Here is a 20,920-nt window from a genome sequence, read left to right as displayed (position 1 = left end):
AACCACTGTCAGATCGAAAAGTAATCACAGGGCCTACAGATCATCCACATTGGAAAAAGGCATCTGGGACTTCCCTGGTGGTCCAATGGTTACAAATCTGCCCTCTAATGCAAGGGATGTGGGTTCTATCCCTGGTCGGGGAACTAGATCCTACAGGCCACAGGGCAACTAAGTCCATGTGCTGCAACCTGAGAGGCCCAAGGGCCGCAATGAAGAGCTCACAGGCCAGTTAAGACCCAACACAGGCAAATTATAAGTTTTTTTTTTTTTTTTAAAGAAAAAACTTCAATATAAAAAAAAGGCATGTGATGTGATCTTCCTATAGTTAAGAGGAAAAGGGCAGAGTGAGTCTGTCCCATGCTCTGACCCATGGGTGACCCTAGAACATCTTGTCTTATCTGGTGGCCTACACCGATGATGGTCTTCAGGGTCAGTGCTCAGGGAGAACCCTCTCCTAACACAGAAAAATTGGGGAAAGCAGGTAAGGCTAAGTCAAAGACATACAGCTGAACTTTGAACAACCGAAGTTTGAAATATAAGGACACAGGTCCTCTTATAAGTGGATATTTTTACATAAATACATACTACAGTACTACGTAGTCCATGGCTGGTTTAATCTGCAGATGCAAAACTGCTTATACAGAGGGCCTGGAGGGCTAGCTGTAAAGTTACACATGAATTTTTGACTGAGGGGGTGAAGTGGAGGTTGAAATGACTCTGTTCAAAAGTCAACTACAGCTGCCTGGGACAGAAACAGCAGATCAGAGTCCAGCAACATAAACAAAGAGAAACTTCTTCTATCATCCTCTCCAACTAGCTGGTTAAAGGATCTCAGGCAGGAACCCTGAACACATGTAGAAATTGTGGTCTCCAGGGACACAATTTATCTAGATTTACATACACTGTCCTCCCCACCAACCTGCAAGAATCAAAACAAAGGCTTAGTGGTACAAGAAAATTAATCAACAGAAACCTCAATTAAACAGTCAGGAGACCAGAAGGGGGAGCTCTCAAGCCTTGCGATGATAGTAGAGCCCAACAGGAAGAAAGACCTCTCTTCTTTCCTGGCAGGGACTCACACAATGAAACGCCACACACTTGATTTACCATAGCCCTCCCAATCCCAGTTTCTCTCCCCCCTCTATACAACTCTCCTTCCTTTGACATATGGGGGCTTGCACACTATGGTGGCAAACCCCAAAGTTAAATTCTCTGCTGATCCAGAATATACTCATCTTTGCTGGAGAAATAACTGGCAGTCTGTTAGTTTCAGGTCAACAGTGGTGAGAAACAGGAAATGAAACAAGCTTAGGGGAACAGCCCAAAGATGTGTCCCGAGACAGCAAGGTTTGCGCTTTTCCCCTGCCCCTCCCCCAACCCCTGCGCTAAACTACTGGAAATGTGAGAAAAGGAAGGTTTTTGTCCTCTAAAAACAAATTAGTCATTTTCTCTTTTGGCTTGTAACTGAACACACAAACCTACCCAAGCACTGCAAAACAAGTCCACAGAGCTGCTTTTTATACTCCACAATAATCATAATACACTTTGAGCATATCATGTGAGAGTGATAATGTGAGCTGATTCCTGGAGTAACATTAGGAATGTGGCCATAAGAGACTGTCTTGTTTTCCAAACTCTGTTCCCAAAATGTAGAGTGAGTTTTTTGGTGAAGGAGCATAGCACTTGTACTGTTACCCCAGGAGGCCATTAAAAGCTCCAAAGTCACTAATTCACAGGCCAGTTACGGAGTCACAATTGCACTGAAATTATTATAGCCAAGTCTGGACTCTCACAGCCATGCGTTAATCTCTCATGAGCTGAAAATGCAGTCAAAGGCTAAATGGAACACAGGAGTCAAATGAATGAGCCTTATCTAAGACCCTGGGGGACTCTGCTGAAGTTAGAAAGCGACTACTCTGAACTTCTGAAGAGAGACCAAGTTAGCCTGACTTGTGGATATTTCAAAAATCAAACTGTAAACTAGACTTTTCTTCCCTGTAATTACGTTTATATATTGTAAAGAAACTAATTTTATGGAGATACCTAGTCTGAGATTTCTTTTTTTTTTTCTTATAAAACATAGTATTTATAATTCCAGCAAATGAGGGCTACCCAGATATGCCTGAAAAATCTAAAATGTAGTGGTCACTGCTTTGGTGTTGGTTTCTTCCCTTCCTATTTACATTGGCCAGGCTTCAATTCCTTATCAGGTATTTGAAGCTGATAAGGTCTCCTTAAATTGACTGGAGCTGCTGTTAAGATTCATTTATACAAAAAGTAAATGTGAAAACCCTCTGGAAACATAAAACAATATTAAGTAGTAATCATCCCCCTCAATATTATTACAATTAGAAACCTCTAGCTTAAACATGAACTTATGACACTGTAACTTGGTGGAAAGATAAACACAGTGGCAGAGGGAAGTCATCTTGGTTTTTCTGAAAATTTTACCTTGAATTCTAGCCTACAGGCAATTTTTTTTTTTTTTTAATGATTTGCAAGTTTAAGAAGTGGTTCAGCAATTTTGAATTTTAAAAGCATGGGGAAAATGCTTATAAATTATTAGCTTAGCACTTAAACCTCAGATGTGACTACTAAACCCCTGAAAACTTCTGATATTTTAGGGGAGAAAACTCACAGTCAATTATACTCAGGATGGTGTAGGCAAAGGATAGTGAACTTGAAGTCATCCACTTTAACAGAGTCAGAAGCAGCTAACAGCTGCCTATGTAGTGGAATCAATATTTCATTTATAGGCATCTGTTACAAACTTCTAAAGTCTGCCTGGCCTTTGCCCAGGATAGCCTACACATGCTACACTGTCCTGAATATGGTTTCCTTTTTCTGACCTCATAATAATCTCCAAGATAAAGTTTTAACAAGGAATGACATGGACACCTATCACATAGTCACCACCTGAACAATAAAATGGAGGAGATGGTATAAAAATAACAAAAAGTCACAACTGATTCCTTTTCGTCTGGCTATATAAAATGAATTTGTACTCTATGCTAAAAGATATGCAATTTTCAGTGCCTATTCTCCAAAGTTTCATTCCATACACATTAATAATAAATATAATTAAATATCAAAGATAATATTTCCAGCTACACCCTTTTGACTGCCTAGAAGATTCAAAATTAATTTACATTTCTGCCCTCCAAACGGCAGAAATTTAGGGCTTCAGAATACGGTATTTTCAGCATTATACCATTCACTAAAGGTATTACAGTAACAAAATCATCAAAGTGTTAGAGGAGAAATGAAATGTACAGTTCATGTATTACTGTGCCTTCTCATTTATCCCACCCCTAAACACACATATCCTACAATAGAGAACAAATGTGGAGAGTAAATCCTATGAGGTTAAAGGGCCTGTCCTACCGGAGACCACACATTAGTGGCAGGTCTGAGATTAGGAATCAGGTCCCCTAATTCCTACTTACTCGCTCTTTTACCACCCTGCACATGCTGTGATACCTCCTTATAGATGAGGTAGGGTTTTCACTGTTTTAAAATTAAAATATTTAGAATAGCATCATTTCAAGAAAAGAGTAATATTGTCTTAAATGCCTCTTTCAGATTCCTCTGATTCATCAGTGCCTTACATTTATCAAATCTGTGCAGAACATATTTTTAAAATACACATGTGTGAAGGTGTATCAATTTAGGGATGTTAGGGTTTAACACTGAGAGTGGCGCAACAATTCATATTTTGTTTGCCAGCAAAGTGCAGAAATGATACCCTATAGAGGCTGTGAATGTGAAGTAATAAGTCAGAAAGGAGACATATTGCTGGCATTTTCTCTAAAAGCAAAATGACATAAGAGCAGACATGCAGTTCATGTGAACTGTGCCAACCAAACAACAAAAGTTCACGTTGATGATGAACTCAAATTTGCATATTTTTGACAAATATCTTTAAAACATGAGTGCTTTTTTAGAAACGACTTAGGTCACATGTGTATCTTAATTTTTTCTCTTTCAACAAAGGAATGAGAGTATATTCCTTGATTCCTTTGGGAATCAAGACACATGGACTTGTTCATCAAGTTCCCCTTTGTAGCCGTAAGTAAATAAACCAAAGGGGTAAATCAAAAGGATGATCACGAAAGTCTCTCCTAGTTTTCAAATGACGTGACTCCTCATGACACGTTGGAAAAATGTTCAGGTTTTTAAAAATATCTAAATGGAAAAGAGCATCAGTGGGAAGAATGGATGTATGGCTCTTTACCCACCGCAAAATCTTCATTTACCTATAGTTCAATGCTTAAGAGGAATTATATAAAGTCACAAATAAATATGACTGTGGGAAATTTGAAATAAAATCTGCGCTTCTAACATTTACCAGTCAATATGGGGCTTTTCTTTGGCTACCAAAAGCCTCAGGGACATTCCCTTTGATCACAATCAGGAGGAACTGGGCAGTGGGTTGGGGAGGAAGACCAGGTCAGGAATCACTTCGGCAGGGCTCCCACATCCAGGAGAGCCCCGTGCCGCTCCATTTGACTTCCCAAGTGCATCCTCTTGCAACGTGAGCTGCAATACTGAATATTTCCAGTTTTGAAACCTCTAATTTGGGACTTCCCTGGTGGCCCAGTGGTTAGGAATCTGCCTTGCAATACAAGGGACACAGGTTCAATCCCTGGTTAGGGAACTAAGATCCCACATGCCGTGGAGCAACTAAACCCGCACACCACCGCATGCCACAACTAAAAACCCAAGGCAGCCAAATTAAAACAAAAATCCCCTCTAATTTCTGGTGACTGTGGTTAAAAATCCCCCTATCACAAATTAAACTCCACATGACGCACAGCCTGACCATTAGTAAGATAAAAAATCTGTCACTTTTGAATAGCTTTTCAGATCTAATATATCCTACTTTTCTATTTATTCAATTAATTTTTGAGAGTTTGATATTGAAACTCCAACTAAGTCTTAATTTATCTACTTAAAAAATAATTGTAATACCTAGTGGAACTATATATAATTTTGTTCTGTTTTTCCCAAGTCTCTGGTAAAAGTGTTATCATATTTTAACAATTTAAAAAACTTAAAAAAGCAAAAAAACTATCAATTTTGATTTGAAAATTAAAAACTCAAAATTTAAAAATAACAGGTCTAATGCTGTTGCTTAATTCTGTACAAATTGGTATCTTTTTAAATCTACAAAAATTATGGCATTTCCAGCATAGACTACCTGAAACGATACAATGAATGTTGCTTCTTTTACCTTCTGTAGGGTGAATGGCGTCCAAGAAGAGTTGCTTGCTTGACCATTTATCCCCACTTCCTAAAAGCAGTAACAGAAAAGAAAAGTGAATCTCTACTCCTAGTATAGACACATAAACTATAAAAATAAGACAATCCACAAAACCACCTCAATAAAAAATCGTTATAACACAAATGAAACAGAATTTTACTTCAACTATTTAATTCTCAAAACCACATTTGCCAACTAATTAGGCCATATCAGAAATGCATTAAAAGTAAACAAATTTGCATTTTATAAAAACACTGTTGGGTAATTTCTATGACTTTAATCGAGATTAACCTAGAGATTGGTTAAAAGATAAAGATAAAAGCTGACATTTTACCTAAAGAGAGATATTTCTCCACTGAAAGCAGAGAATAAATACCAACATACAAAACAAAACCAAGAGGCTGAATGCAGGTGAAAATAAAACCCAAATTAAGTAAAAGGTCACACACAGGAACACTCAGGCGTGTATGTCTACACAGGGAAGACAGCTGCATTTAAAGCCTCATTCCATAAACACGAGGGACTCCACATCTGGCCATGCAAGGAGGATGCAATGGGCATCGGATGGGTAGGCTCATGGCAGTCACAACACTAACATGCAGGAGATGCCAGAGAAAGACTGACTTCCAGGACATGTGGTTGCACTGAACCAGATGGGGAAGCTTATCTTCTGTGTGAGAGAACAGAGGGAGATCTTTAGATGAGCCCTGAAGAGGTTCAAGGGCCCATCCAGACCATGACAATGACACCGATGCTCAGAGCAAAGGGAGGGTAGAGTGCCTGTGTCTCTCGTGCCCTCTGGAAATAACGGTTATGTGACTGAAGGAGGTGGGAAGAGCCCGACAAGCTCAGTATACAGATAGAAAAAAAGAGAGACAGGTTACGACGTAGGAGTGGAATCCCCCTTGACAAGGATCCTCAAGTGTCAGAGAAAGTATAGAAACCGTGGGACTTTCACATGAATATCAAACTGGGAAGATTTCAGGAAGCAGGAAACGTGGTCCTGCTTTGACGGCTGCCAAACATGAGAAAAAACGAGAACAGTCAAAGAAAATAAGTGGAGAAGAGCTCATGGAGACTAAATTTAAAAATGTACCAAATACAAATAAAAAAAGCCGTTTTAGGATTCATATGGAACTCTGAAACTAGAGACAAATAAGGGATTTGAGTATAGAAGTGGAAAAAGATCCCTCTGTGCAATTAGCTGCAGAGTCTAGAAATAATGAATGTGCCTGCGTCAGAGCTGATGACATTGAAGCAAGCAGAGGGGAGGTAAAGGCGAAGACGGTGCGGTGAAGCATCACTCAAAGATGAATCCACAATGGAGGTGGCTGAGAAGTCTTAATGGAGCATGGAAGGCACCAATACCTTTTTCCGGAACATTAGGCTTCTCCTTTTTGTGCTTATATTTGCTGACAATTTTGTGGAATAAGTTCTTTTTCTGAGACTGGAAAGGACCTACAGACAATATTAATATAAATATATTTAAAATTTACAATGCTTCATAAAAAAAATACTCCGTGTTTCTAAACAATTATACCCTCCCCCAACTTGTGAAATAAGCAACCTGATTCACAAGAAATGTCACCTTGCATCTTTTCTCATCCAACTTGTGCTTAGCTCCCTTCCCTAGATTTACTGAAAAACCAGTGAGATTTTCCTTAGAAATATATCTGACAGAAGCCTCCATTAGGGCTGGGACTCCCTCAGCAGAAACTGCAGATGTAGTGACTAGAGCACACCACAGCCAGTAATGGCAGTACAGATTGTAGTCTGTAATAAACAGAAGATTTTACTTTAGATTCCTAAATATCATGAAGGCAAGGATGACATAGACATTTTGTTTCTCCTAAGAAACTGATCTTCACAAGGACAGCACTTTGAGGATGACTTTCAGGTGGTCCTGATAGCATTAGATAGCTTTACACCCTATTCTGAGGATATTCTAGGAAGAAAAGATTGATTTAAAAATACAAAAATACTTGTCAAGACTTTTTTTGTGGAGGGTGGCAGGGGGAGAGTAGTAGGGAAGGGGCAGAAGTCTCAAGCTGGATCTTAGTTTGCTCAGATAAAGAAAAGAGCCTTGGGATTTTTCAGTCACCATCAGAAATGGCAACAACAGCACTGACCTCCCCAAAGCAGGTTGCTTTCTACACTTTGATGATAGTCCTATGTGAAACTGACAATCACCTTACATAACTTCTGTTTCCTCATGTGTAAATGGGGATAATAATAGTGCCTAACTCACAGGGTTGAAGTGAGGATTTTAAAAATTAGAAGCTCTGTAAGCTGCTCCTGCTGCATCTACCCACCTACCAGGATCTGCACCCACGTGCCCTGTCTTCCTGCCAGAGGCAACTATCTGTGCTCCTGTCTAAAGTATACCATTAAATGGTTTTTATGTTCACAAATATTTGTAGCCGTCATCAATTTGAGGACATTTTCACCACCTCAAAAATAAACCTCGTATCCTTTTAGCTACTACACGCCTCCCTACCTCTATAGTCTCTGTATCCCAAACTGCCCTGGCTAGAACCTCCACTACACTGTTGAACAGAAATGGTGACAGTGGACATCCTTGTTTTATTCCCTATCTTAGGGGGAAAGCACTCAGTCTTTTATCATTAAGCATAATGCTGGTTGCAAAGTTGTTTTTTTTTTAACTGTCTTTTATCAAGTTTTTAAGTTCCCTTCTGAGTTTGTTGGCTGTTATCACGAAAAGGTCCTGAATTTTGTCAAATGTTCTTTCTACATCTACTGAGATGATCCTGTGGATTTTTCTTTGTCCTTGTCCTACTGTTGTGGTATATTAATTCTACCAACTGGATTTTTGGATGTTAAACCAACCCTGCATTCCTGGGGCAAAACATCAGTTGATTACAGTATATAATTCTTACATGGATTCAGTCTGTTAGCATTTTGTTAAGGATTTCTGTGCCTACATGTGATAGAGAGAGTGGTCTGCAGTTTCGGATTTTCTTGTCTGTGTGATATGTCTGTCTAGTTTTGACTTTAGGGTAATACTGGCTTTCTTATTGGGAAGTGTTCCCTCCTCTTCTAATGTTATGAGCAAGCTTATGAAAAACTGGTATTAATTATTTAAACATTTGGAAGAATTCGGTAGTAAAGCCATCTAGGTCTAGTACTTTTTTGCTTACTAAATTCAATCTGTATACTAGTTATAGGTCTATTTACATTGTCTATTTCTTAAGTCAGGTTCAGTAATTTGTGTTTTTCCAGTAACTGCCCATTTCATGTAGGCTGTCTAACTTATCAGCATACCATTATTCATAGGATTCCTTTTTAATCCTTCCTATTTTTGTGAGGTTGGTAGTAATGATCCCTATTTCACTTCTGAATTTGTTTTCTTTCTTTCTTGGTCAGTCTAGTTAAATGTTTCTCAAGTTTGTTTGTTTTCAAAGAATTAGCTTTTGGCTTTAATGGTTTTTCTCCATTATTTTCCTATTATTTATTTAATTAATTTCATTTCATTAATCCCCTCTCTAATCTTTATTATTTCCTTTCTTTTACTTTTTTAGGTTTCGTTTGTTCCGCTAACAGTGTCTCAAGACAGGTTAGGTTATTGATTTGGTATCTTTCTTCTTTTTTTATATAAGAATTTATACCTATAAACTTCCCTCTAAGTCATGCTTTAGCTGTACCTATAAATTTCAGCATGCTATATATTTTCATTTTGCTCATCTCAAAGTATTTTCATATTTCCCTACTGATTTCTTCTTTGACTCACTGGTTATTTAGAGTGTGTTGTTTAATTTTCACTTACTTTTGAGTTTTCTGAATTTTCTCCTGTGGTTAATTTTTACTTTCATTCCACTGTGGTCAGAAAACGTAATTTCAATCATTTCAATTCTTTTTGTGAAATGTTCCAGCATACTGTGTGTTCTGGAGACTGTCCCATGTATACCTGAGAAGAGTGTATATGATGCTATTGTTGTGTGGAACATTCTATATATGTCTGTATGATGTTCAAGTCTTCTCCTTTGTTAATCTTTGACCTAGTTCTATCAAACCTATTCCTTTTTCCATATTACTGCTCACCTTCTGAAACATTATTGTTCAGGCTTATTTACTGTCTGGTACTCCCACTATAATGTAACCTCCACGGCAGCAGGGTTCTTTGTTTTCATTCAGAGATATATTCTATATGCCTAGGATGGTGCTCAACACGTGACTGATTTTCAACAATATTGTTGCATGAATAAGCAAAGCTCTTAAAACACTGGATGGCATAAATAAAGAGTTCAAGAAATGACAGTTGTTGCTATTATTACTGATAACATAAAGGTTTACAAATGATTTTTGAGGACTACACCAAGTCATCCTTCTAAATAACCAATAACAAATATTCTGAATTGGGTGGTAGTGGTGTGAAATGGAAACAGAAAACACTTCTTATTTGTTTTTTGGGGTAGGGGGGAAGTGAATGAAAAGGGAAAGAAAACAAATTTAACAGATACAAAGACAATATATCATGTGGATGATATACACTAATATTACAGGTATTCTTTACAGCCCATTTGCTATCATTCATATGTATCTTATACAATCCAGGAAAGTGTAGGTGGTGCACATGAATGACAGAGGCATGGGCAATCATGGAAAATGGAAGCAGAAGAAAGCAGAAAGCAGAAAGACAATTCTGAGACTTCTCTGGATCATAAGGATACTAGTGATTTACCCACAGGAAGATAATCTAATGATAATATGGTACAGGCTCACAGGGAGAACGACTTTTGTTCATCACTGTATACGAGGACAATGGGATCAGGAAATGGTTCACAGAAACAAACTGATTTGATGTATGGAATGGGTTAAGAAAGAAGAAAAGAATGCATATTTTCAGACCCAACCATACTCGGAGAAACCTAAAAAGTATAATTTAAGGACAAAACTTAATATAGAGCTTGTCAATTTTAACATAAAAAGAGAACATCCAGGGAGGTTTAGTACCCAGAAGAGTTTCCGTAAAGTTATATTTTTAAACAGCCTTGCTGCTAGCCATCCTGAACTATAAAACAAATCTAAGCAAACGACAAGTTCAAATAAAAAGGAAAGTGATAAACTCAAAGGAGTTTGATATGAGGATAAGATACAAGGATATTCACTGAAAAGCAGTAACTTTAGTCAAGAAGTGAACAATTTGACTCCTGTCCACCAGTATGGTATACATGTCTGATATTTTGTTTAAGGAAAATAAAGTCAAAATTTGTAATAAATAGCACATATACTACTATTTTTCCTTAATTATAATTAACATAGAAATGTCCAAGGAGGGAAAAGAAGGTAGGAAGTCAAAAACAGAGAAAAGAAGCTGAGAAGGAAACAGATGGCAATTGTCTTTCCATGAACCACAATCTCAAGTTTCCATGCCATCTCACTCTCCCATCTTCCTACCAAACCTCCTGAAAGACAGTTGGTACCAGTTTCCACTTCCTTATGACAAAAATCACTGTTGCTAGCATATGAACTAGCTTAGGACTTCACTAACATTTTTGGACAGGGTGGCCTGTATTTTGAAGATATCAACTTCTTTTGCATCCCAACTTCACAGCTCGGTAAAAAATAGCAAAGACAAACTATAACCTGAGACAGTAGGAGGCATGCCATAGAGACACTAATAATAACTTTTTCAAAACATTAATGTTGTTCATAGTTTGCTGAAAAATGGACATGTTTTAGCTGAGAAGTATAGTGACACAGAGCCCTTTTATTAGTAGTATGGTATGAAGAATTTTCAAGGTCAGCAGGTGAGGTGAATTAAGAGAAGCCTGGTTTGGAGAACTGCAGTAGGAGAGAAGTGTTAGGCATAACTTGAATCTTGAATGGTGGTGACAATGTCCAGCTTCTATAGTTTCATGTTTTTAAGCTATAAAAAGAGCAGAGGTTTTATCCTAAGACTAGGCTGTCATTTTGTTAATGAACACATAAGTAATGAAGGGCCAATGAAACAGTAAATACCTTTGTAATAATTTATAGCAAAATGGCTACTAAACATATGAATCTGTGGACTGTGATAAGTTCAAGTAAATGAGCCACAATCAAGTTAGGATTCATTGAGGAGGAGCCACATTATTGGGCTAGAAATGCATGCTTTGTTAAAAAAACTCAGGATTATAGTAGGCATACCTTTTATACCTGTAAATGTGCTGTCACCATGCTTAAGAAAATGTCTAAGGACAGTGAAGACTCTCAAATAGCTACAGGGCAAGAAACAGAGTTCTGCCCAACCTGGAAGCTATCACTTCCTGACGGGAAAGGGATGGCCTGATTTTCATCACATCTCAGCTCTTGAACACTATTAATATAGTCAGGTCAGCTCAATCCCAAACAGGGGATTCTGTCCTCAATCTTTAACATTGCAAACCCGCTTCTTTGATTTCCATTGTGATTTTCAAAAATTTCAAATTCTTTAACAGTGGGAATTTGAATCTTGCAGAGTAAGCGTAAATTGGAGAAACATGAGAAAGACTAACAGTATGTTTGTTAATAGGCTAAAAAACAATGTGAAAAGATAAAAGAGATAAGGAAGGAGAAATTGAGTCAAGGGTCAAGATTGGGCATAATTTAAACACTCCAAATTGAACTCAATTAACTTTTTCTTCATGACCCTACTTACTTGAAAACTACTATTTTACAGAGCACTCTGACTTCCGATACTTTTGTAAAAAGTGCTTCACACATTAACAGTATACTTAAAATAATGTGTCAAAACAAATCTCTTAAGTTATAATTAAATTTAGATTTATAATTCAAAGCTTTCATTTGAATATATACAAGTAACTGTGTGAGATAAACCAGAAAACACTGTAGAAATGGGCTGCTGCAGCTGACCTGCATTGTGAATGAGATAGATAACTTCCTGGATAATCTTAGAAGCAAAGGGAAATTCTATGCCTAAATCATCGAAACACTAAGCCTACTATAATGTGGCCTGGACCTTGTTAGAGGAAGGTAGACCCGTTACAAACACTTAAGGAACAGGACGGAGATAGTAGAGGGCATGATGGAAAAGGGAAAGACCACTTGGAAATACAGATACAAACAAGACGACCACTGGGAAAATACAAGTATAAACCCAACTATGATCTTGAGGTATGTAACTATATAAATGCATGCATAAATATTTCTTCTAGAAATTACATTTCATAAAAATTCTATACATGTTATATAACCTGGAGTAGCTAAAAAAAAGAAATACCTAGTATAAGGCAGGGAAAAATACAATAATAAATGTTGAATAAGAAATACAGGAGAAAATAAAATACAGACAAATGTTGTTGGAGAAAAAATGAGGTTTCCTATGAAAACATGCTCCTTTACTAAAGAATTACTGATCTCACTCACAATGTTTGCTTTGAACAATTCATTATGCAAAAATGCAAAGGGTCTAGACTCTAAGAAAACAATCTCCTCTATCCTCTAAAGACCAGGCAATTACAGTGCAGCTGGTATGATAATTTCATTAATAACTTGTAGGATAGTACACTGGCACTAATACCAAATTATAATCAACTACAAATACTACTTCTTTAGTTTGCTAAATAGAGAATATATTATTTAATTTGTTTTATTTTAATTGCATTTTGCTCCACAAGTTGGAATGAGCAAAATCTAAGGTCTTGATAGCCTTCCTATTTATGCAATTACTGGTACACTTTAAGAACCAGGGACTTTGTGGCTTGAGAGGCGTAACAGAAGAGTTAAGATGATATTGTATAAAGTATAATCCAAAGCTCCAAAAAAGCTATTTCACATCAAAAGAAATACTGTTAATCTCAGTTGGGAGAGGAAAAACATATAACAGACAACCAAGACCCAAGAGAAGGTCTCATGAAAACAGATCCTAACTTCAGGGTTTTATAGCTTTACAAAAATAAATCTATTGTTACAGTCCCTGACAGATAATTCAGCCAACTTCAGGGCTCTAAAATGAATGTCTCCAACGGCAAGGAGTGGAGGAAGAGCATATGTCCTGCACATCAATCAATTAAGTTCCATTTTATTAGTTTGCTAAGTCATGTATTTATCAGCAACTTTAAATCCAAGAATTGTGGGGGCTCATGATACCTGGCATCTTTGGGCTCATGGACTGCTTTGCCTATTCCTAAACATCTCCAGGGCACAAGGACTGTCATTTCACTCGGTAATCCATTATGGTGCTCAGCTACCTACCTGTCAACAGGCTGCTTTATTTCTTTCCTACCTATCTTGGAAGATCTCAGAACAACCTTATTTTATTTTCTCAGATGAGCAAACTCAGTGATGCAATATTTCTTTTTTAGTTCTTTATTCACCAGACTTGTTTTTATTAACCACAGCGGAAAACTGAGCTAATTCTAAAATCACTTTTACATTCCTTCCCACCTTTTATCACAAAGGGGGCATTTTCCTCACCTTTTCAGATTCACCCTGAGACACGGGTCTCCTTGTTGTTTCAGTTTCAGTGTACAGTGGGGGTTTTAGATCTTGATGGAGAAAGGTTTAGGTTTCTTCATAGATATACTTTTTCCCTAGATATACACATTATGGACTCCCCCAAATCCGTGAAATTATATATACTCGTTACTATTTATCTTTGATCATTCTCCATGATTGCTAGATTTTGACAAGATTTGTGCAAAGATAGATATCATTTTCTATCTATCCATTCATCTATGCATTCAGCTAAATACACACAAAAAGGGAAGTATTCTGATTTGCCATAGAGGGAGCAACAGGTTGCCTCTTTTACAGGGTAATTATGAGAATGCTGCCATCAAATCCTGCTCAGAATTTGATCCTGGAAACAACAAACCCCCACACTAGTTTTTCATCTCTCATTCACTACCTCTAGAGGAGAGCTACCGAATGACGTTTTCCACCTCTATGTGGAAAAATAAAGGTATACTCACTTGTCTACCAACTTTCAGACCTAAAGTAAACTCAGAAGAGAAGTTTTGCACTGGGAGCAATACTGTGGCTTTGTGTAGGACAGTTCTTCATTGTACTTGAATGTCCTACGCAGGTTAGGATGTTTAGAACTCTAGCCTCTGCCATACATATGTGCCAGGGGTTGTGACCACTGAAAATGTACTCCCCACTCTTTAAAACCCCTCTAACGAACCGCAGTGTTGCCCCTCATGAGTGCTGAGACTCCCCAACCCCCCAAGCCACACTGACAATTTAAAAAACTTCCTTGATATACACAGAAGAGCATCTGATATTCTTGAAAAAGAATATGTACATAGCACTTCTCTAAATTTAATAAAACCAATAAAAATTATATTGCCAAAGTATTACGGGGAGTTTTGGTTCAATTGCCAGTTAAGAATGTGATCTCCTGACCAAGTGAATGGAAGGATTTCACTGCCCCAGAGTCCAACCTGTTGCAGACACACAGAGAAACAGATGAACTGGGTTCAGCCAACAGTTCCTGCTCAAGAAAAGCTCAGCATTCCCAACCTGAATTATGGAGACAAGAAGGTCGAAGACCATGTATAATTAAGACCTGCATATGGGCAAATGTATAGGTTGAGATGCCCAAGGACGAAGGCTGAAGAGACTTAGGAAGAAGACGAGAGAGAAAAGAGTAAGGCAGGAACCAAGATAACCCTGGAAAACAACTGAAATTCCAACTCGCCACTGCTTCAACTGCAAACCCAAGTACATATCTAAAGGGAGCTGCAGACGGTCAGAAGAGGCTTCAGTTAGAGTCTGATCATGCTGCAGGAAGGCACAGCACGCATCTAACCTTTGCTGGTTTTAGTCGGTTCTGCGGACATATTTCCAGTCTTTTTCTTTTTCCTTGGGACAGGTACACATTTCCGGTCAAATGTAACAGGACTATACTGAGGGAGGCTGTTGAATTTCTTTTCAAATTCTTCATCCAGCTTTGTTGAGCTAATGAAAGACGGGAGGGGAGAGACTCAATCAGCACATGATGTAAATATTTAAAAAGGAAACAATCTAAGATATATTTTAAGATATTCCATTTGAAAATGGGGTTCCTTAAGAATTAGGACATTGCTAAATTCTGTGCAAGGACATAAAATATCTTTTTAGAAATGCTTGAGACTTACCAACACAGTTTTCTTAATAAACTCACATGACAGGTTATGTTATTACCTTAGAAAAGTAGAAACATTATATAAAATAGCAGGGTATTATTGAAGTGGAGAATTTGCTGTTTTTTTCCACTGGCACAGGAATTTTTTATGAAGTTCAGTACAAAGCATATTCTATCCAAGTTTTTCATTCTGAAGATTCTCATGTATATGTATGTATATGTATATACATACACACATACATATAGCAAGTTTATTTATAGAAATTAGTAATTTATATTGATAACTTCATAAACTTAATTTTAAAAAATTACTGACTCGTTTGTGTGCATGCTAAGTTGCTCATTTGTGTCTGACCCTATAGACCATAGCCTGTTAGGCTCCTCTGCCCATGGGATTCTCCAGGCCAGAATATTAGAGTGGGTTGCCGTGCCCTCCTCCAGGGAATCTTTCTGAAGCAGGGATAGAATCCTCATCTCTTATTGTCTCCTGCATTGGCAAGGAGACAATACTTTATTACTAGTGCCATGCAGCAAGCCCATTAACTAGTTTAGTACTTGATTAAAACACACATTTATCTAGAGAGTCCTGTGGATTGAGAAGCCTGGTGGGCTACAGTCCATGGGGTCACAACGAGTTGAATAAGATTGAGCAACTAACACACAAAGAAGATATAAACAAATATTCTGAAGATTAGAAAAAAAATTCTGGATAGTTGACCAGGATGAAGACAAAACATTCAAAGAGAAAAGTAAAGCCAGTTTTCCAAGTACACACCAGCAGAGAGGCAACGTGACTTTAACGCAAACCACAAATGACTCCAGAAATGCCACCAGCAAAGTTGGGAAATCCTTGGACTGCTGCTGACTGTCTCTACGTAGCCCCACAGCAATGGCAGTGTGCCTGCTGGAAGCTAGGCTGGTTGCTGGCTTTCATTTATAGTGAGATTTATTAGCTAAGATGCAACCCAAACAGATGGGAGAAGCTGCAGGGGAACTGTTGTGCTTGGGAGATGGAAAATGGAAGGCGCACTGGGAAGAGGGCAGCTTTGAGTACTCACTTACCAGAAGTTAACACGTTACGCTGCTACCTGAGAAATGTACTTGAGGTGTGTTCACCTAAGACTCTTTTCTCAGTCTTGGAGGAATGTACAAGAATGGGGAGCACAAATAGGACAGTCAGATGATCATCAGAAAGGCCCCCCTGAAAAAGGCCATTATTAAGTTCTAACAAAGCAGTTAAAGGTGATGGCTTGTGGGTGATGTTCCTCCCTTAGTAAAATTTTCTTTTGTCATTTCAGTTAATAAATTATAGTAATGGAAAATCAGGTAACATCCGATACTAATCAGTTGCTGTCAGAAAGCTATCTATAAGATGTGAATTTTTTAGATACTCTGAATAACCAAAAGAGAAATATGAAAATGTAAGCTGTAACTCCTTAGGTCCCTTGGGACTTCCCCACCCCCCACTTTTTTCACCTAGAATAATTACCTATGTTTTTCTTAAAGAAGTCTATAAAAGTAGAACTGCCAATGCAGAGTGAATTTTCCTTGGCTACAGGTAACTAAACAGCACATTTTCTGTGATAAAAGGTTTACACTACTCATTTAGAAATCTCAGAGAAGATTGACAGATGTGGCATTTTTCAGTGCTCATGAACTATGCTGGCATGTTCCAAATAAAGCAAGCCCAGACAATCTGATTCTGACAGGCCAATATTTAAAGAAGGGAGAGGAGGAAAGACCAGGGTTGTACCACTGATTTAGCCTGCAGAAAATCACACCCCCAGTTAAACACATGTGGCTTCCGAAGAAACGATTAAAACAAAAACACCCCAATCTCTTTTCAGGAACAGATTTCCAAGACTGTTTCACTTTTCTTGTTCCTCAGAGAAGACTGGTAAAAACATTCAGGAGTTTCTAACAGAAGCACCAGAGAACTTTTTGCTGGGGAGCCTTCAGGCCTGCTTTATTTATTCCCTTGGGCTTTCACACTGTCTGCAATAAGACCTATACCTCTCTCAGTGTGTAGACCTACAGGACACTGGTAATTCCAGAAGATGGAGAGCACTAGCTCTAATGCTCAATTTTTAAGACAATCCTGCAAATCCTTCCGTGCTTGACAATAACAAAGGTGAGGATTTTCATGTCACTGTTTAAGCATAATGTTGGCAAAATAATCTGAACTTTGGACTTTTAAAAATATTAGAACAAAATATATACAGTTATAAATATATCATCTCAATATAAATAATATTGAGGAATCATCCTCATGAGAAATACTTTCCACCCTCCCACTGTGTAATGAGGGCCTTAAGATTAACCAGACCTCAAAGCATTGTAATATCCAGTTGACAAAGTACATTATCCCACAAAAAAGAAATGCAAGTATTTATGGATAAAACAAATATAATACTCCTAATGCATAAAATTTGCATACCTTTAACATACTTATGAAAAAATATGGAAAATATATTAAAGTATACTTATTTCTATTCAGTGTATTCTTTTCAAATTTGGCTAATGAGAAAGCTAAAGGACAGTACGACTGAATATACAGATGCTGAATATACAGATGCTTTCTTTTTTCACCAATATAAAGTATTGCATCGCCTATCAAAATGCTTTATGTTAAGCTTGGTATTAGGAGTCTATCTTATATAATAAAAAATAATTCTTAATTATTTTATCAATGTATGCTCCTTCTTGATACTGCATTTTAATACATAATTAATTGCTGAAATTTCTCTGTATTGAGAGAATATTCAATCTAATATTTTTTACCTTAGAGCATTAGAACCTGGTTTAAACAAAACAAGATTAGAGGTAGGAACATAATTTTATGTACATTCTCAGCTGCCATTATTTTATACATGTGCACATAACCTTTACAAATATTATATGAAGTACATAGAGTATATAAAATTAGCAAAGTATAAACCTGTGATATTCATTGTAAACTTCAGATTAGAACTACATCTTGGCGATATGAAAGGATTTACAATGTCACACCACTAGTACAAGGTGGACCTCAACTGAAACTCAGGCCTAAGTCTACAATCTACACATTTTGTACCATAATTAAAACATGAAAGACACTATTACTCACACACCATGCTAACAGCAGGAATCACATGATGATCTGTATTTCTTCATGAGTTTACTAAGAACACAGTAAGTGCTGACTGAACACTCAAAGAATGAGCTGTCAGTGATTTGTTTACCTTGAAAACTTAATACTACTGCACGTGTGGTCTGTGCTGCATGACTGACTGTGCCCACAGGCACTTACCCAAGGACAGAATCTTCCTTTGGCTTTGTCTTTTTGAACTTCTTGCTTCCACTGGTCCCACTCTGGCTAAATGCCCAGCTTTCTTCATTCCAACACCCTTCATGATCAGACGAGTTTCCTTTTCCTGAGCTTCGTTTCCCTAAGGAAATTCAAAAGAGTGTGCTTGGCATATTGGGATGGAAAGGAAATCATCTTAATTGCTTCATAAGTGACCTTTTGACCCCTTAGGTACTATTTGCATGATGCTATTTGTTAATTATTTCAGAGAACTCAGGACCACCTTCAGTAACAGAATGTGTAAAAAAGTAACTTACAGACTGAGATCCACAGTCTCATAACTCAACAGGTGCTACTTGACTCATGAGAAAGACTAACTACTATTTACTTTTCCATTACAGAATCAGCCTGAGGTGTAGACTTGTTTCTAGAGTCTACAGGTCAAGATTCTGTCAACCATACCTGCGTGATTCTGAAAATTATTTCCATCAGTTAAAAACCAGACTAAGAGCTCTACACATGCAATACTGATCCTTCAAAACAAAAAATCAGCTGACATCAGTAAAAAGGGAAAAGACTGGAGTAACTTAGAACACTTATATTCTGAGAATTAAGTTGAATAGAAACGTTCCTCTATGGTGCTAAAACATACGGTAAAATGACAAATGTATATATTCTATAAGCCACAAAGACTCATACAGATCTAAGATACTATTTTGATACTAATGTTCTTTACTGTAGTCTTAACTGCTTTTCAATACCTCTGCAAGAGGAATTCTGCTAGGTTTCCATGTTCTCTTCAGATTTTGAGAAGTCGCTTACCTCTGTCAACATTAGCTCGCAGAGAGGTGAGCATGCCCTCAGACACCAGGGTTTTATAAAGAGCACCTTTGCAAGACCTCTCCGATTTCCGGGAGCCACAAGTCTCTATCTTTCTGTGACAGTCACTGTCCTCAGGCTTGGCCTGTCCTGACAGGGTGGGTGGTAGCGCATCCTCCGTGGGGGTCAACGGTTCTGCTTTGATACCCTCTGGCACCTCACCAGAAATGTTCTTGCTGGCAGAAATGCTGATAAAATCTGGAGGCCTTGACTCTTTGGTGGGGTCTGAGGATTTCTCCTTCGACATCTTCTTCTCTCTAGATCTCACTTTTTTCTTTGGTGGCTTGGCATCCAAAATACTCCCCTTTCCGCTCGAGGATGGGCGGGCCTTCTTGCGAGGGGTGTCTCCAAGCTTCTCAATGCCCCAGTCTCCCTTGGCCACGGCCTCAATGGTGTACATGACGCTCTCGATATCTGACTCCGAGGACTGCCTCTTCTTGCAGGCCTTCTTGGGTGTGGATTTATCATTTCCGTGTCGATCCATTTTGTTTTTCTTCTTTTTCTTTTTTAGCTTCTCTGGTTTGCTTAGTGCTGTGGGATCCTCGATGATCATGATTCCATGAGGATGGCATATGTGGTCCTTTCTACTGGGAACATCACTTATTATTATCTTGCTACTGGCAGAGTAGGAAAAATCAGGGAAGTGGCCACATTTTTGATCTTCCTCTAATTCTTCCTTTTTAATTTCTTTGGGAGCTTCCATTTTTATACCTATTATATTATCCATTCGGAGCTCCTCAAAATTTCTTATTTCCTTAGAATCTCTTACATTTTCCTTAGCTGATTTTTCAAATTCTGCTTCTTTCTGTAACCTGGCTTCATCTGTTTTCTCCATTTTTGTGTCTCTTTCTTCCTTTCCCTTTTCCAATTCTTTAATTCTTCCACCATCTAATTCTTTCGCTCTTATTAGCTTTGATTCTTCCATTTTCACCCCCTCTGATGCCAGGCACATCTAAACAGTTAAACACAATGAGAACAAAACACATTACTGCATACCTGAAATTACCTTAAACTTTTAAATTGCATCCTTAAAAAAAAAAAATCAAAACAAACTTCAAACTTTACAATAACAAGTCCACTTCTGAAAAATTAACTTATTCAAATTAATAAAAGTTTTATAATATAATCATTCAGCTCTGGAGGAACATACACTCAAATTGTCATCTTCCAGTTTCTGATGAAGCTTTTAGTATGAAAATGAGATTTGGTAAAAGGAGCGGGGAAGCTAGAGTTGTAAGACCTGAGCTTGAGTCCCAATTTTGCTCCTTGCTAACTCTGTATCTAGAATGAGTCATTTCAGCCCTCAGTCCTCTGCTGCCTTTGTGAGATAAAAATGATGATGACAGTTATCTCAGAGGACCCTGTGAGGTGTAAGTGAGATGATGCGTGCATGGCAGTGCTTAGTAAATCACCCCCAAACTCTATT

At 37.8% G+C, this 20,920-nt stretch overlaps 1 protein-coding gene across 28 annotated transcripts in view; it reads right to left on the bottom strand.

Moving 5' to 3' along the window:
- The window catches only part of BBX (BBX high mobility group box domain containing), a 291,573-nt gene that overhangs the window by 15,598 nt on the left and 255,055 nt on the right, over positions 1–20,920 (bottom strand). For 21 of the 28 annotated variants that reach the window (XM_012189597.5, XM_042230795.2, XM_042230803.2 and 18 more), the window contains 5 exons: positions 19,438–20,446; positions 18,619–18,757; positions 15,015–15,163; positions 6,632–6,721; positions 5,234–5,293 (listed from right to left, as the gene is read on the bottom strand). In XM_012189597.5, the coding sequence (XP_012044987.1) occupies positions 5,234–5,293; positions 6,632–6,721; positions 15,015–15,163; positions 18,619–18,757; positions 19,438–20,446 (1,447 nt within the window). The remainder of the gene's footprint in view (positions 1–5,233; positions 5,294–6,631; positions 6,722–15,014; positions 15,164–18,618; positions 18,758–19,437; positions 20,447–20,920) is intronic. The other 7 variants (XM_060417209.1, XM_060417206.1, XM_015092425.4 and 4 more) reach the window with 1 other exon arrangement.

This window comes from Ovis aries, chromosome 1, assembly GCF_016772045.2.
Source record: "Ovis aries strain OAR_USU_Benz2616 breed Rambouillet chromosome 1, ARS-UI_Ramb_v3.0, whole genome shotgun sequence".
In the NCBI taxonomy this organism is placed as follows: Eukaryota; Metazoa; Chordata; class Mammalia; order Artiodactyla; family Bovidae; genus Ovis; species Ovis aries.
Note: the sequence above shows the minus strand (reverse complement) of the source record. Positions and strands in the feature narration are given on the sequence as shown.